Source organism: Acartia tonsa, chromosome 10 (assembly GCF_053477335.1).
Source record: "Acartia tonsa isolate MP-2025a chromosome 10, ASM5347733v1, whole genome shotgun sequence".
Classification (NCBI taxonomy): domain Eukaryota; kingdom Metazoa; phylum Arthropoda; class Copepoda; order Calanoida; family Acartiidae; genus Acartia; species Acartia tonsa.
In genome coordinates this window covers 37,046,450-37,064,885 of record NC_137269.1, presented here as the reverse complement: position 1 = coordinate 37,064,885, position 18,436 = coordinate 37,046,450, and the positions used below count along the sequence as shown (strand labels likewise).

The window sequence follows — 18,436 nt, the reverse complement described above, 5'->3', positions numbered from 1 at the left end:
CCTTTTAAACCCCTTAATTTACCCCTCTCAAATTAAAAAGCTTTAACGTCCATGACTGCTGGGGCACTGATTACTGAAAATAATTACAAATTTGGGGCTGGGTTATGAGTGATTCACTTAACATACACTGGATTCTTTCATTTATGTTCAACAAAATAATTTCATAAATTGACTTTTACTTTTTTCCTTCTGTATTTTGTATGAGTTGAATTTATATGTTTTTACATAAATTTTGTTATGTTTATTTCAAATTAAAATATATACAATTGCACATTTATTGATTAGTTGATAATTAAATCTTTTTTTAAGGTTTTGATTATGATCATATGGATTCAGAGATAGTTAAATGAAATACAAATTTTTGGGAACGTATAATTTTCTTCCATTGTCATATATCTGAATCACTATAAGGTTGCTTAGAGGTTTCCACGTTTTCCTTGGTCAATCTCAATACTCTCAAAAAGCGCCTAAAAAAATATTAACAAATAATTTGACTCAATTTTCAGGGATAAATTTAAGTAACGATTCCTTTTTAGTGAAACGTCTTGTAAATCCACAAAAATGTTTACATCTTTTCATCATGTAACTTAGTGTTAAACTAGAGGCAAATTTGCAGCTTTCCAATTTTTTCTTGAGTCATAGTTTTACATTATTTGAGAGGTAAATTTCTTACTATGCTGGAGAAAAGAATATACCTTAAAGTTTCCAGCTCCAAATCCCTGATGGTTGTGGCGCTGAATTATTTCAATGAATACGGTGGGCTTGTCCTACAATAAAGTTAATTGTAAAGAATTAATTTAAAAATAAAACAAAAAATGTCATTATGACATGTTAAGATAAAATAAAAAGCAACACATTAAAAAACTATAGATGCATAATACAAACAACTACCTGTCTCAAGTCCTATACGCTTTTCGTCTGCTAGAAAATTGCTTCTGTTCTTTAGTAGGGACTGTGCCTTATTTATATTTCCGACTATTTTAGCTAATTTCAAAGACCCAATACAAAATCGGGACAGGGATCCTTCTTTGAGGGGAGAATTAAAAATAGCTCATGTCCCCTCTATTCTTTTACTATAAATGTTTTCATTATAATCAACTATATTTATACCTGGAGAGGTTTGGTGAATATCTGTAGTAAATATCCATTATTATTATAATCAACTATATTTATACCTGGAGAGGTTTAGTGAATATCTGTAGTAAATATCCATTATTATTATAATCAACTATATTTATACCTGGAGAGGTTTAGTGAATATCTGTAGTAAATATCCATTATTATTATAATCAACTATATTTATACCTGGAGAGGTTTAGTGAATATCTGTAGTAAATATCCATTATTATTATAATCAACCATATTTATACCTGGAGAGGTTTAGTGAATATCTGTAGTAAATATCCATTATTATTATAATCAACTATATTTATACCTGGAGAGGTTTAGTGAATATCTGTAGAAAATATCCATTATTATTATAATCAACTATATTTATACCTGGAGAGGTTTAGTGAATATCTGTAGTAAATATCCATTATTATTATAATCAACTATATTTATACCTGGAGAGGTTTAGTGAATATCTGTAGTAAATATCCATTATTATTATAATCAACTATATTTATACCTGGAGAGGTTTAGTGAATATCTGTAGTAAATATCCATTATTATTATAATCAACTATATTTATACCTGGAGAGGTTTAGTGAATATCTGTAGTAAATATCCATTATTATTATAATCAACTATATTTATACCTGGAGAGGTTTAGTGAATATCTGTAGTAAATATCCATTATTATTATAATCAACTATATTTATACCTGGAGAGGTTTAGTGAATATCTGTAGTAAATATCCATTATTATTATAATCAACTATATTTATACCTGGAGAGGTTTAGTGAATATCTGTAGTAAATATCCATTATTATTATAATCAACTATATTTATACCTGGAGAGGTTTAGTGAATATCTGTAGTAAATATCCGTTATCATCATAATCGACTAAGATTTTCAACTTCTGAAGCTTGTCCAAATCTTCTTTGACCTAAAATAAAGAAAATAGAATACGTATTTAAAAAAAAAACACCTGCGATATATCTGTTTATTATAGGCTTATTGCACTTGTACCCGAAGTATTATAAAAAAAAGTTTTGTTATTCGTTGGCTCAACACTTTTTATTTAATTTTTTGTGTGTTGGTTCATTAATTTGAGTGTTTAAACTTTTCGAACTCTAATTTTAATCTACAGAAGGGGCAATTTCGTGTATCATCATTGGGTATGTACATCAATTTATCGGCCATTGTCTTATCCCTGTAGCTTGCTGAGTTTAGCTTCTTCAAAATGAGTTAGCAAATAGCTAAAGTAGAGAATTAGATTATTAACTAATTGATTTTATCAAAATGTCTCCTTTAATTAATTAATATTGACACAGAGTGGGAAGAATCTTAGTGTACTTTTTATTTGATTTTTAAAAAACTTTTTAAAAGTACAATTTTTGTATTTTTAGAGTATAAAACCCAAAGTGTTTTATTTAGTGAAACTTTGTTATGGGAATCTTTTTTTTTGAAGATGATCTGCTCTTCATATGTAGAAACGAAATAAGGCAAAATTGCGCAATGACATACAGAGACATTTATTTATAGAGAAGCTTCACAACTAAATAAATAGAAGCATCTTATAGCTTCTAATAAAAAATTACGTCATATAGTACAAATGACCAATGAAAGGCCAGTATATATTTTACAGTTGGTCAATTACAATGTATACCGGCCTATCATTGGTCAATTACAATGTATACTAGCCTATCATTGATCAATTACAATGTAAATTGTCTTATCATTGGTCAATTACAATGTATACTGGGAAAACAGTAAAAGTGTCGAACTATGACGTCAGAAAAAAATAACAATTAACCAATGAGAGGCCGCTATGTATTTTACCACAGTGAATACTGGCTTCTTATTGGTTAATTGTTCATTTTTTCTGACGTCATAGTTCGACACTTTTACTGTTTTCGTATACCGGCCTATCATTGATCAATTACAATGTATACTGGCCTATCTCTAGTCAATTAGAATGTATACTGGCCTATTATTGGTTAATTGCAATATATACAGGCCTCTCATTGGTAAATTACAATGTATACTGGCCTATCATTGGTCAATTATAATGTTTACTGGCCTATCATTGGTCAATTACAATGTATACTGGACTTTTATTGATTAATTACAATATATACTGGCCTATCATTGGTCAATTACAATGTATACTTGCCTATCATTGATCAATTATAATGTATACAGGCCTATAATTGGTCAATTAAAATGTATACTGGCCTATCATTGGTCAATTATAATGCATTTTGGCCTATTATTGGTCAATTAGAATAAATACTGGCCTCTCATTGGTCAATTACAATGCATACTGGCCTATTATTGGTCAATTAGAATGAATACTGGCATCTCATTGGTCAATTACAATGTATACTGGCCTATCATTGGTCAATTAGAATGTATACTGGCCTATCATTGATCATTACAATGTGTACAGGCCTATCATTGGTCATTTGTATACTAGCCTATCATTGCAATGCATTGGTGTAACCTGAACTGGAGAACTGGCCAGTCTTTTCCTAAGCTGTGCATAGTAAGTATCTGGAATGTTGAGGAAAACCATTCCACGAGCTCGCAAATTCTCAATGGACTTGATAATGTCAAAAGACCTGAAAAAATGTATTTCAATTTAAATGATAAAAATATTCAAAAAAAAATTTGTGAAAAATTTTCACTAGTCCTAAAAGTTTTACAATAATTCTTATTCGAACTTTTGGGACTTTTACTGAATTTTGATTGGCTGGTTTTTAAGATGAGTGTTCAAACGTTTTTTAACCACTTTTTTTAAACTACAGGACGGGTAATTTTGTTTGTTTGGGGATATATATCAACTTATCGGCCATTGTCTTATTCCTTTAGACCCCTAAGGAAATATCTTATTAAATGTATGTAGAATTATCCAGGGTGATAATATGCAGGGATTTAAAGGGATAAGACAATGGCAGAGAAATTGATGTACAACCCCAATGACAAAACACAAAATTACCCTTCTGTAAATTAAAATTAGTTGTTGAAAGTTTTGAACTTATTGAAACAAACATTTAAAATTCATTTAAGCCCCCAAAGTTGTCAAGCCAACGAATAAGGAAACTTTATCATAAAACTTTGGGGAGTGAACAGCCCACTGTCCTCTCTCTCTCTCTCTGGTAAAATGTGTGTAGGATTATCTTATCCCAGGGTGTTAATAGGACAATTTCGCCCATAGAATTGACCAATTCAAACTAACACAAAATAAATTAGCTTCTCTTCTCCGGAAAAAGAATATATTTTTCAAGGATAGAAAGTACGAGCTTCATTTTTTTTCCTTAAAAAATAACTGATTGAACAATTCCTGGGTTGAACATATAAACTCTTCCAACAGAATCTGTGTCTGTCTGTCTGTAAAGAAGGATGTCGCTAACCGCTGAACCGGTATGGTTCTCCTTTACAATGTGGCTTCTTATAGATCCTGTGAAGGTTTATAGCTATTTTAGGTGATGGTTTGGAAACCAAAATAGTAAAGCAAAGAAGGATAAACAAATTTTTATTCTTTTTTTTTTGGGGGGGGGGGGAGGGATGGTCTATACCTCTAAATATTTATATTTCTTTCTTAGACGACCTTTAACCCTTACAAATCGGGACCCAATTCCAACCTTAATAGATCGGGGGGGGGGGGGGGGGTTTCTGTTACAGATAAAGACGTAAAAATTTTTTTCTGGCGGTTCATGTGTATTTTAAGAGAAAATTACTTTTTCTAGTCATAGCGGTTAGGCCGCTCCTTAGCCGCTTTTTAGCAGCCAGCCGCAAAATTTTAAAACAGCTGTAGAGCGGCCAATTTTAGAGCTAGGATGACCAAATTTTAGGACAAATTTTTATTTTTCATAACAAAAAAATTACTTTTTCTGATCATCGCCGAAAAACGGCAAATAACGGAAACTGCCATTTTTGGCGGTTACGGCGGTAAAACGGCAATTGGCGGCGCCAATTAATATTTTTATCTGTTTATTGTTGCTCAAGAATTTACCAAAAAAATTTATAGGTCTCTAGATGTAATAGAAGCCACGATATTCATGATATATGTCTGTAGTAAAAGCTGGACAAAAATCGGTCATAAAGTCGGTCAGGGTGCGGTCAAACGGTCATAACACCACTTTTCTCATAAGGTCATTGATATCTCAGTATTCACCAAAAAAATTTTAGGTTTCTACCTTATACACAAAAGTCATAATGTAGAAATTAAGATTTATTTAGAATTTTTTTAAAATTTTTGTGCTACCCAACCGACTTTGACCGGACACCACGACCGACACAGACCAGATATCCTAATAAAATCAACTCTTGCCGACGCATAATTACTAAACTTAAAAAGTCATGAAGTCACAGCTCTCCATCTTACCTACAAAAAAATGACATTGAAAAAACTAGAGGGGGGGGGGTCAATATGACCCCCCCCCCGATCTGTAAGGGCTAGGAAACTTCACTGTAAAAGAGAACCATATAAGTTTAGCCGTAAGCTAGATCCTTTGCTACAGACAGAAATCTTACTTTGTATAATAGGAAAGCGGCTACGCGTCTATCATCTAGGGGCTCTGTATTTGAAGGGGCAAGTTGAGGCTTGAAAATAGCCTAAAACCATAACAGTACATCTATGTTAAGCTTAGTTAGAATTAAGAACCTAATCGGTTCAGTGATTAGCGAGAACCTTTGCCACATACAAAAGAGCTTACTACTTTATAAGATAGGATTTACCTCAGCGCAATATGTTGAACACCAGCACCCCCATAGTAGTCAACATACTCCTAAAATAAGTAGAGTGTCATAACTTAATAAGCAGAATATACTGGATTATAGAGATGCTTCGCATATAACTCTGTACCTTGTTGTAATAAGAATCAGTTTTCCAAAAATGAAATGGATATGATAATTATAATTTTAATTATATTACTTAAAAAATGGTTATTTAATGGTTAAAAATCAACATATTATAATGAACTCACGGATATTTTGGGAACGATTTAAGTGTTGCTACGCTTTCTAAATCGTAACTAATTACTAAAGTAATCAAAATGCCAAGTTTTTATCGATAAAACAATTCTAACATGCCTAAACTAACACTAAGAGCTCTCCGTTACATACGGATGGACTTACGGACTGACTCTAATTATATAAAAACTTCGCTTTTATGACTGTATCTGCAAATCTAACCTGGATTTGAGACTTCTTCTTTCCTGGAGCCGGCTCATTGATTGGCATCTTTATAGTCTCCTCATAGTTAGCCATTACTACAGACCTATATATTAGACTTTTAATATATACACAAGAAATATAATGACTATTTGTCATTTACAGGAAAAGGGGAATGAGATTCTGACAAACAATTTTAAACCAAATTTTCCCTCAACCCCCTTCCCTTTTTTCTCTCCCTTCTTTTCCACTTCCCTTTTAGTTACCCCCAAAAAACTATTTTTACTCCACCTTTACTCCAACAAAATATTTAATTTTCAGCAATTTCAAATGGGATTAATTGGCTGAATAGCAGCCCCTGGTCATTTAATATCATGTAAAAGGCTATTTGTATTCAATTTTCTTTTCAGATAAACTTTATATTGATTTGTATAGGTTTTTCTTATATTTTTTCTTTCTGTGTTGTATGTTTTCTCTTTCAAGACAATCCCCCCCCCAACATTTCAGTTAAGGAAAATTGACTGTTTGTCTGTTATATATGACATGAAGAATTAAATATGATAATAATATATAATACTTTTGTAAATAGCAATTTTTATGGTCTAGGAACATGAATTGTGTACTAAAAAAGAAACTTTTCCCTTGATTCAATTAGTTGAAAAATAAAGAAAAAAAGTCCTTCAAATTTATAAAGGGAATGCTTCTATCAAATGTAATTGATATTGTTTTATATTTGACTCACTACAACTCTTCCTTAAATCATTCATAATTAATTCTTCAATTTCATAATTTAAAAAGTTTTAGTTTATTTTTAAATATAATCTTCAAGTTTCCATAAAGAAAATTACTAACCATTATGTTAATTAATATGTTTTAATTAATGATTAAAATTTGTAGGAAAAATCATTACATATTTATCAATTTAGATTAAACAAGGCTAAACACGGTCACAAAAGCTAGGAATCTTTATAATGTAATCCTAAAATGTAAGTAGGTCGTAAATAAAACCATTTACAAATTCATGTACAATTTTGTTTAGAATTATAAATTAATATTCTGCTTATCAAGTTCTGACACTTTACTAAATATAATATTCGAAAATTTATAAATATTCTGTATGTATCTGAGTATAATCTACAGACCAGAAGGGGTAAGTTTGTGTATCATAATTGTATGTTACCTAAGAGCAGAACATTCTGTATGCATCTGAGTATCATCTACAGACCAGAAGGGGTAAGTTTGTGTATCATAATTGTATGTTACCTAAGAGCTGAATATTCTGTATGCATCTGAGTATAATCTACAGACCAGAAGGGGTAATTTTGTGTATCATAATTGTATGTTACCTAAGAGCCGAATATTCTGTATGCATCTGAGTATCATCAACAAAGACCAGAAGGGGTAAGTTTGTGTATCATAATTGTATGTTACCTAAGAGCAGAATATTCTGTATGCATCTGAGTATCATCAACAGAGACCAGAAGGGGTAAGTTTGTGTATCATAATTGTATGTTACCTAAGAGCAGAATATTCTGTATGCATCTGAGTATCATCAACAGAGACCAGAAGGGGTAAGTTTGTGTATCATAATTGTATGTTACCTAAGAGCAGAATATTTCGTATGTATCTGTGTATCATCTACAGACCAGAAGGGGTAAGTTTGTGTATCATAATTGTATGTTACCTAAGAGCTGAATATTCTGTATGCATCTGAGTATCATCAACAGACCAGAACCTATGGAACAACAGGTTTCTCTCATACCATCCAGCTGAAAAAATAGCAATTCTAGTACACTGATGCTAGTCCCCAAAGAATCACAATAGTCTGTTTATAACTCTAGTCTCTAAAGTTTTATAATAACGTTTTCTTATTCGTGTGGTTGACAGCTTTTGGGACTTTTTTTTGTTTCATTGAGTTGACTGTCTGAACGTTTCAACAACTAGTTGTAATCTACAAAAGGGATAATTTTGTGTATCATCATAGAGGATGTACATCAATTTATCGGCCATTGTCTTATCCCTTTATATCCCTTGGTAATGGTCCTACCTGCATCCCCCCATCATTAGATCGAGTGTTTAAACGTTTCAACCACTAACACTACCTGCATCCTCCATCATAAGATCAGGCTGGTTGCCCACGACATGATCAATGAAGTAGATGCCAGGATCAGGGAGGCCAGGCAGCAGGACATCCTCGTGCAGGGGCTCTGCATACCCAGGCAGGAATAGTCCAGAATACCCCTTCCTAACATTATTTGGTAAAGAGAATTTTCATTAGAAAGTAGAGCAACTCTATAAGCATTACCAGAATGTCTCTACATCCAATTTGAACATTTGGGAATAGTCCCTTTCGTGACATCGCACCTTAATGGGCGATCTGTCGTATTTTTAAAATGGCTTTTTATAGGTTATTTTAGGTTAGGTGATTGCCCCACAGGGTTAGGTAATTGGCCCCGCAGGGGCTAGTAATAGGAGAAAACCTACTGTGAAAAATACGAAGAATCGCCCTTTAAGGTGCGATGTCACGAAAGGGACTATACCCGAACATTTTTATTTTGAACTCTTTTCACAACAAATTTGTATGTGATATGATTATTCGATTAATCTGATTTTGGAATACCGATTCCCAGGAAAGTACAATGTTATAAGCGAAGCATATCTATAATAAAGTCCTAAAATGTAAGTATGTCTTTAAAAAGAATACCTTCAATTAAGCAGTTTTTCGATAAATTTACTTTTAATTTTGTTTTGACTTATACATCTATATTCTGTACAAGCGTTAATGTTCTTTTGTCCTACCGTTTCAGAGCTTAGCTTTTATGTATATTGTCAACCTTTTTAAAAAAGATACCTAGATGATTGGTTTAAAAAAAAATAATTCACTTACTTTTCAATCAGAGTATGCGTAGTATCTCCATAAGTCTGCACTGTTGCAAATCTTACTTTGCCACCTACAAAATAAAATATGCATAATATCAGTACGCAATATCAGGGAGGGGGGGGGGGGGGACATTGGGCTGTTTATTACACTAGTCCCCAAAGTTTTATTATGACGTTTTCTTCTTAGTTTAATATGAAAGTCGTTAATCTAAAATAAAACGTCTTTAGTTATGACAAAATTTTTAGCCAAAAGATTCAAACAACTAACCTTTGACAACGTGCTAATGACTAGAGAGAGAAAAAGAGAGAGAGAGAGAGAGAGAGAGAAGACAATGGACTGTTTATTACACTAGTCATCAAAGTTTTATAATAACGTTTTCTTATTCGTTGACTTAACAACTTTGGACACTTTTATTGTATTTTGATTTGTTTGTTCAATAAGTTGAGTGTTCAATCGTTTCATCCACTAATTGTAATCTACAGAAGGTATAATTTTGTTTATCATCATTTGGGATGTACATTAATTATTGGCCATTGTCCTATCCCTTTAGAACCCTGACATAATATAGGTTAATTTGAATTTGTTAAAATTATTGCATAGAAAATATTATTTCTAGTTGTATGCATTTTAAAATTTCTTGATTTAAATCAATACAATTTGATTTCTGTTTTTTAGGAAATGTAATATAATGTTCTTTATGATGAAATAATTAAAGTAAAATAAGATTGCTTTACCTTCGTCCGATTCTTCCCAAATATCTTTCACAATTTTTACTCCTTTCGCCTGAATACAAAAAAATATGAATAATATATTTCATATTTTTAAAGTATGTTATAATAAAAAAGAATAAAATCTAGACACGTCTGGATTAGTCTTTCAGTTCAAACTAGTTGTAATAAATACTTATGTAAAGACAGTTTTCTGCCATTAATAAAATAAAAGTTTCATTGTTTTATATATTTTTTCTTTGAATTCTTTATTTTAAAATACGATAAAAGTTTTTTTTTCTCAGTATAGCCTATAATCGGTTTGATAAGGCAAAAATATATCAAATTCGAAGTAATACAAAAAAGTATAAAGTCTTTTTCAATGACATAAATTTTTGCTTTGCAACAAGTATTTGCAAAAATTCTATTTAATATTATTTTTGTCATAAAATTTTTTCTCGTATTCATTCGAATCCGGTGGATAGGAACCGGTTCTCATGAATACGAAAAAACTATGTCTAGCATCGTATTATATCCAGTTTTCTACGAATATAGAAATGTACAATCATAAGATTAAAACTAGTTTTTTTTAGCCGGTGCCTTCGGCACCACGGGGCTAAAAAAACTAGCTTTAATCTTATAATTGTACATTCTATATCCGCGGAAAGCCGTTTATAATACGATACGAGAAATAACTATACTCCAACTTTGTATATTGTAATCCTTATTAAAATAAAAAAAAAACATATTACCTTACATTGCATGATGATACCATCTAAATCCTCAACTGTAAAGGATACGTCTTTTACACCATCACCGTGCCTAAAAGGAATTTTCCAGTATGGCTTAGAAACCGATTAATATCCGCTGGATTAGAACCGGTTCTCAACCATACTGAAAAATTATGTGTAGCATCGAATTAAAGAGAATTTTCCACGAATATCAAAATAAAATAAAATAAAAAACTTTTGTTAACCCGTGCCTCCGGCCCCTCTTGAATAACTAAACTGTTTTTAATCTTATAATTGTACATTTTTATCCACGGAAAGCTGTCTATAATATGATGCGACAAAAGACTATTCTATGATTAGGAACGGTCAATTCGTCTTAAATGGATAGCTCTTATAGTTGATTTAATCATGTTAAAGTTGTCCTATAGATTTCAAACTTTGCAAGATAATTTTTGTAAAAGTTTGATACGAACACAGTAATAGTGTCTGACTGATTATGACGTAACAAACAAAATTAGCCAATGAGAGGCCACTATAAATTTTACCATTGGTCAATGACGGCCTCTCATTGGCTAATTTTTTTTTTGTTACGTCATAATCAGTCAGACGCTATTACTGTGTTCTTTGATACGATTTAGGAAGCGTAGCAATTCTATAATCTTTACCAGAAAGTCAGTACATCCTCTACAAACTGATTGGTAACATTTTTGTATGATTTTATTATTCTATTTATCTGATTTTTAGAACAATGATTCCTAGAACAACAAGATACATCCCAGCATATACTTTTATCGCATTATTTTAAGGAACATGTCGCATTAATACGTCCTTAATGACGTAACTTTTTTATTACTATACAAATGACGTTTCATATTTTTAAAATTTTTTCAAAAGACGTATTGTGTACCAAAAACACGTCGTTATCTTTAAAAAAACGTCACAAAAAAAATATAAATAATAACAATATTTTGAATTTAATGACATTTTATCTTAAATAAAGACACATTGACACGTCAATTTTTCCTTTAAAATGTCCAGAAAAACAAGATGGCCGCCAAACTTTCAAAATTGTATTATAATTTTTTATTATTTGTGGTAAATAAAATGATTAAATTTAATTCAATTTAAATCCTTTAAGGCTGTATTAAGACGTCGAATTTTTATGAAACGTCAAAAAAAACAATATGGCTACCAAATTTGGTAATGTATTATTTACTTACAAGCAAAATAGTAGAAATAATTCAGGGTTAAAATTAATCTAACAATTTTGAATCAAACACATAATATGTTTCTATTATTTCATCGCTTACTGAAAAGTTTCATGACCTATATATATGGTTCTATTCTTTCTAGAAGGTCTCACCAAAAAAATTAGTTTTCATAATATACATGCATAAAGGAACTAAAATATAAATTCATAGTGGTGTCTGTAGTACTAATATCCTTCATTTCATTACAAAATAATAATTGTCAAACTAAAAATAAGGTCAAAACATTGAGAAAACAAAGCTAAACAATTAGTGATTTCAACTGCCATCTGGTGTCAAAATCAGTAACTATTTGATCCATTTCCTTTTTAAATTTATACATATAAGGTCATTTTAATGCGTCCTTATTTATCAATATGTCATTTAAATTATTTAATTAATAAAGATGACTTATTACAAATAAAGGACGTTTTGATACCACATTATTTATTTTATTTACTGTCACATTAATATGTAATTTTATAACATTTATTAATATGTGGAAAAAATAGAATATGACGTATTGAAACAACCATAATTTTTATATTTAATCAGGCATTAATTTGTAATTTCTTTTTTTAAGAAAAATAATGGCAAATAAAAAACAACTAAGGCCATATTAATAAGTCATTTTCTTTAAATACGTCCCAAAAAAGACGTATTGAAAATTGTTCCTTCGCTTATAACATTATACTTTGTTGTCCCAGGAATCAATATACTAAAAATCAGATCAATCAGATGATAAGATCACATAAAAATTTGTTGTTAAAAAAGTAGAAAAATCAACATGTTTAAAATGGACGTACGGAAATTTTAGTAATGATTATAGAGTTGCTACGCTTTCTAAATCGTACCTAACTACTAAAGGAATCACCATGCAAAATTTAAAATCGATAGGACAATTCTAACATGCCTAAATTAACGAAAAAAGCTATCCGTAACGGACGGACGGACAAACCGAACCTAATTATAGAAAAGCATCGCTTTAAAAAAAATTGTTAATTAACTACCTACATTTCACTTATAAAACTAAAATGTACTTTAAGACAGTTTTATAACATTCCTAGAAGCAAAATTTTGATTAATGATATTTTAAAGAATTTTGTACAAGTATTTTTAAAAGATATTAATTACGATCTTTTATCAAGTTAGGAGTTTTGTAAGTTTACTAACAATTTATATAAAATTGATTTTATAAGTATCTACTTTTATTTCAATTGTGAAAATGATTTTATGTCTATTTTTGCTTTAGCACATTTGACTTGATGAGTTGACCTCTAAGGAGATTGGTGACGCTTCGGGTTCAAACCTTTGATTGCCCGACCTTTGTCGAAGAAGTCCTAACTGTGCCTGGCAATGACTTGCGCATGTGTTGGACTAAGGTATTCCCCTTACTCTAACTATTTATTTCGTGCACCTGTTAAGCCGAGATTCGAACACGTGAATATTGTGAGTGATTCTCGCAAACAATTATAAAATTTTAATCTAAATGAATATTATTTTAAGATTTTATGAATTTTATATAGTTTAAGGAGATTGATATATGTTCATTATATTACATGATATAAATTCAGTCAGGGAGGGGACAATGGGCTGTTTATTATACTAGCCTCCAAAGTTTTTTATTCGTTAGCTTATCAACTTTGGGAACTTTTCTTGAATTTTGATTGGTTAGTTCATTAAGTTGTGTGTCAACCACTCATTATAACCTACACAAGGGGTAATTTTGTGTATTATCATTGGGGATTTACATCAATTTATCGTCCATTGTCTTATCCCTTTAGATCGCTGGTCCTGACCATCTTTTAAATTTAATTTATGTAAAACCTAAATATGATGAAAACAATGGACAACATAAAAGTAAAACAATAGAGGGGAAAAGGGTTCTTTTTATCAATTTATATCCTTTAAACTTTATTTTATTATCATTACTAGTGGCGTACACAGCAATTCAGAGGGAGGGGGTGAAGCCCTTAGTTTCATTGAACCCCAACCTCCCCCCAAGATAAAAAAAAGGAAACTTTCTGAGCTATAGACAGAATCATTATTAGTGGCGTGCATATTAATACACCATTTGGACTTAAAAACTTAAGGGAAATACAATATAGAGTGTTTTCCCTAAAATTATATAATGAGCTTTTAGACCCCCCCCTCCCCTCAAAAACAGGAAAGTTAAAGTACTTTTTCGATGTTAAACACTAAGTGACATATGGACGGACAAATGTACAAACGTACTCTGGTTATAGAGTAGCTTCGCTACTAAAATCATAATACTTACATGACAAGATGAGCCCCCATAATCTTGGAGATTTCAGAGTTGGGCTCATAAGCAGACTTGAACACAAAGATGGTGTCACGTTGCTTGACCGCATGCGCAGCCACCTGCCTGCTTCCAGTTTCTAGACCCTAAATAATAATATCTATCTATCTATCTATCTATCAAAGATGGTGCCACGTTGCTTGACCGCATGCGCAGCCACTTGCCTGCTTCCAGTTTCTAGACCCTAAATAATAATATCTATCTATCTATTTATCAAAGATAGCGTCCCGTTGCTTGACCGCATGTGCAGTCACTTGTCTGCTTACAGTTCTATCTATCTATCTATCTATCTATCTATCTATCTATCTATCTATCTATCTATCTATCTATCTATCTATCTATCTATCTATCTATCTATCTATCTATCTATCTATCTATCTATCTATCTATCTATCTATCTATCTATCTATCTATCTATCTATCTATCTATCTATCTATCTATCTATCTATCTATCTATCTATCTATCTATCTATCTATCTATCTATCTATCTATCTATCTATCTATCTATCTATCTATCTATCTATCTATCTATCTATCTATCTATCTATCTATCTATCTATCTATCTATCTATCTATCTATCTATCTATCTATCTATCTATCTATCTATCTATCTATCTATCTATCTATCTATATATATATATATATATCTATCTATCTATCTATCTATCTATCTATCTACGTATCTACCTATCTACCTATCTATCTATCTATCTATTTATCTAACTATCAGTATTCCTACCTGATAAGCCAAAGGTACGAAACCCAGTCTGGTACAATAATATGAAGCAGCCTGCTTAGCATTGCTATCTATCTATCTATATGTTTACCTATCTATCTATTTATCTAACTATATGTAACCTACCTTGTAAGCCAAGGGTATGAAACCCAGCCTGGTACAATAATATGAAGCAGTCTGTTTAGCATTACTATCTATCTACCTATCTATCTATCTATCTATATATCTATCTATATATTTACTATATTACTATCAGTATTCCTACCTTATAAGCCAAAGGTACGAAACCCAGCCTGGTACAATAATATGAAGCAGCCTGTTTAGCATTACCGACCCACCATTCAATGTGGTCAAACTTAATGAACCTAAAAATTGAAATATAGTTAATTTTGTATAATATTCCCAGGGAGTAAGGGAAGGGACAATGGGCAATTAATTCAATTTAAGAGTTTTCATAACAAGGCCATGAAATCCAGATTAATCCAGAAAAAAAGCAATCATTTGAAAATTAGATTATCAGTATTTCAGACTGACGTAATCATTATGTAATTAATTACTTGAAAAATCTCCCTGGAACTTGTTCAACCCATATTCCTAGATTTTAAATGCCACTATTTACAAGAATTAAATTTAGGTTGTTAGATTAGGGTTCTTAGATTATTTATTACACCAATATCACAATAAAGTTTATATCTATGAAATTATATTCTTTGGAAAAATTTTTTTTTATTAAACCAGCCATATCATAACAAATTCTTCCATCTGCTATTCTAAAAACTAACACAGCGAGTAGCGGCATTTTATGCGCTAGTACCCAAATTCAGTCAGAAACTGCAAACTTCTTGCACATTCCCTTTAAGCCAGTCAGAGACTCCTAAAAATTGAATATTCGATCCATTGTCCCCTCCCTTACTCCCTGAATATTCCAGTTATTGTTGCATTCCTTATAAGCAAAATCTTTTTTGTTTTATCACAATGAAGTTATTTCTAGGGAGGGAGGAGACACTTGGCTGTTTATTACACTAGTCCCCAAAGTTTTATGATAAATATATCTTATTCGTTGGCTTAACTTAACAACTTTTGGGACTTTATTTTGATTTATCCATTAAGTTTAGTGTGCAACGTTTTAACGACTAATTGTAATCTAAAAAGTGGGCTATTTTATGTATCATCATTGGGGATGTACATCAATATATCGGTCATTTTCTTATCCCTTTAGATCCGTGAGTTATTGCTTACCTTCCTCTGTCGGGTTTAGGTCCCTTGTCAGTATAGTTTGTTCCCACTGGTGTAGTGTCAGCCATATTCAATAGAGTTTCAGTAATATGATTCTAGAAGATATATAGTATAGTTAGTTCCAACTGGTGTTTATCAGCCATAGTCAATAGAGTTTCAGTAATAGGATTCTAGAAGATATATAGTATAGTTTGTTCCAACTGGTGTAGTATCAGCCATAGTCAATAGAGTTTCAGTAATATGATTCTAGAAGATATATAGTATAGTTTGTTCCAACTGGTGTAGTATCAGCCATAGTCAATAGAGTTTCAGTAATATGATTCTAGAAGATATATAGTATAGTTTGTTTCAACTGGTGTAGTATCAGCCATAGTCAATAGAGTTTCAGTAATATGATTCTAGAAGATATATAGTATAGTTTGTTCCAACTGGTGTAGTATCAGCCATAGTCAATAGAGTTTCAGTAATATGATTCTAGAAGATATATAGTATAGTTAGTTCTAACTAGTGTAGTATCAGCCATAGTCAATAGAGTTTCAGAAATATGATTCTAGAAGATATATAGTATAGTTAGTTCTAACTAGTGTAGTATCAGCCATATTCAATAGAGTTTCAGTAATATGATTCTAGAAGATATATAGTATAGTTAGTTCTAACTATTGTAGTATCAGCCATAGTCAATAGATTTTCAGTAATAGGATTCTAGAAGATATATAGTATAGTTAGTTCTAACTAGTGTAGTATCAGCCATATTCAATAGAGTTTCAGTAATATGATTCTAGAAGATATATAGTATAGTTAGTTTCTAGAAGAAATCCATGAATTAATACTTGAATATGGAACAAAATCAATTCATCCCTTCTTATAAATTCCTTGAAAAAGGCACATATTAAAACAAAAATCAGAGAAGCACTGATATCAGACCGTACAACAAACGAACATGAACTGGTCAGTACTTAACAGGCTGAATATTATTATAACTTACATTTTACGACTTTATAGAGATGCTTCGCTTATCATATTTGTTGATCTATGAATCATTACTATGATAACCATAAAATCCAAAAAAGTTAAAAATCAGCATATTTTTGATAACGTATAAAGGTCTTTCTTGCAACGATTATAAAGTTGTTTTACTTTCCAAATCATACCTAGCTATTCAGGAATCATCTTGTAAAATGCCTTAATGATTATAAAAGCCAAATAGACAGACCTACCATAATTATAAAAAAGCACTTACAGTCTTTTATTAGTAAAAATTCATTCTTTAATTACTGATTAAATTTTGCCTATAATCTATTGTTATTTCTTGCTTTTAAATACGACACAATTGTTCTTGTTAAATATACATTCTGGTAACAATTATAGAGTTATTTCGCTTTCTAAATCGTTCCTAACTACTACAGGAATCACCGTGCAAAGTTTGAAATCGATAGGACAACTCTAAAATGCCTAAATTATAAAAAGATCTATCCGTTCCGGACGGATGGACGTACGGACAGACCGACCTTAATTATAGAAAATCCCTTTTTTTAAAAAGCATAGTACATAAACTAAAAAGCATACCCACCTTAATCGTATGAGAGTCTAAGCACAACTGCCTTGCCCCCAATAATAATATTAGTCTGGTTTCTCTTATCTTGATTCTAGAACCAGAAGTATTTTTATAAAATAAGCATAAACATACACATTTCTATATATTCAGTTTTCTTGTTTTTCTTACATAATTTCAGGGAGGGAGTGGACTAGTTCCCAAAGTTTTATAATAACGTTTTATTATTCGTTGGCTTACCAACTTTGGGGACTTTTATTTAATTTTTGGTTGCTTTACTAAGTTGAGTGTCCAAACGTTTCAACCACAAATTGTAGTCTAAAGTAGAAGTAATTCTCGGTATCATCATTGGGGATGTACATTAATTTATCGGCCATTGTCTTATCCCTTAGGTTTATATAAAAGTAGTAGGAAGAGTGTGTGCTTGTGTATCTGCTATGCAAAAATTTTCTGGGAGGCTCTTTTTTAAACTGTGAGGTTCTAACATTGGAAGATTTTGTATATAAACAAACAGAATTTATTCTATAAGAATAATTTTTATATCATCTTCTTTGTTGACACTCCTTATAGCATGCTAAAATAGAATACAAAAACATTGTTTATCATCAATTATCAAGTTATAATCCAAAAAGTTGTTGAAAACTAACTTTAATTATTTCCTTTAGAAAATTAATAAAGATTATGCTTTGGAAATTTGTTATTTTGCTATTTGTAATTATATCAATCGTAGTTTGGCTCTA

The 18,436-nt window shown here is 31.0% G+C and overlaps 1 protein-coding gene across 2 annotated transcripts; it reads right to left on the bottom strand.

Annotated features, from left to right (window-relative positions):
* Positions 1–226: 226 nt before the first annotated feature.
* Hpd (4-hydroxyphenylpyruvate dioxygenase) lies at positions 227–17,869 on the bottom strand. Of its 2 annotated transcripts, XM_080175182.1 has the most exons (15): positions 17,715–17,869; positions 16,148–16,239; positions 15,174–15,273; positions 14,128–14,255; positions 10,624–10,693; positions 9,899–9,947; positions 9,171–9,234; positions 8,386–8,528; positions 7,968–8,052; positions 6,305–6,389; positions 5,849–5,898; positions 3,612–3,729; positions 1,956–2,051; positions 696–767; positions 227–467 (listed from the first exon to the last, which is right to left on the bottom strand). In XM_080175182.1, the coding sequence occupies exons 2-15, from the start codon at positions 16,210–16,212 to the stop codon at positions 417–419; spliced, it is 1,176 nt and encodes a 391-aa protein (XP_080031308.1). In that variant the 5' UTR covers positions 16,213–16,239; positions 17,715–17,869; the 3' UTR covers positions 227–416. The 2 variants fall into 2 exon arrangements, with proteins under 2 accessions (XP_080031308.1, XP_080031310.1); XM_080175184.1 differs by lacking the exons at positions 15,174–15,273; positions 16,148–16,239; positions 17,715–17,869 and adding an exon at positions 15,035–15,100.
* Positions 17,870–18,436: the final 567 nt, after the last annotated feature.

Bases quoted from the DNA above. Each gene is read 5' to 3' on its own strand.
- Hpd (XM_080175182.1), bottom strand. From the start codon at position 16,212: ATGGCTGACACTACACCAGTGGGAACAAACTATACTGACAAGGGACCT. The intron at 6,390-7,967 runs GTAACATACAAT...TCTAATATATAG, and splicing joins ACAGAATATTCAGCTCTTAG to GTCTGTAGTAATGGCTAACT. The intron at 3,730-5,848 runs GTAAATCCTATC...ACATTTTTTCAG, and splicing joins GTTCAACATATTGCGCTGAG to GTCTTTTGACATTATCAAGT.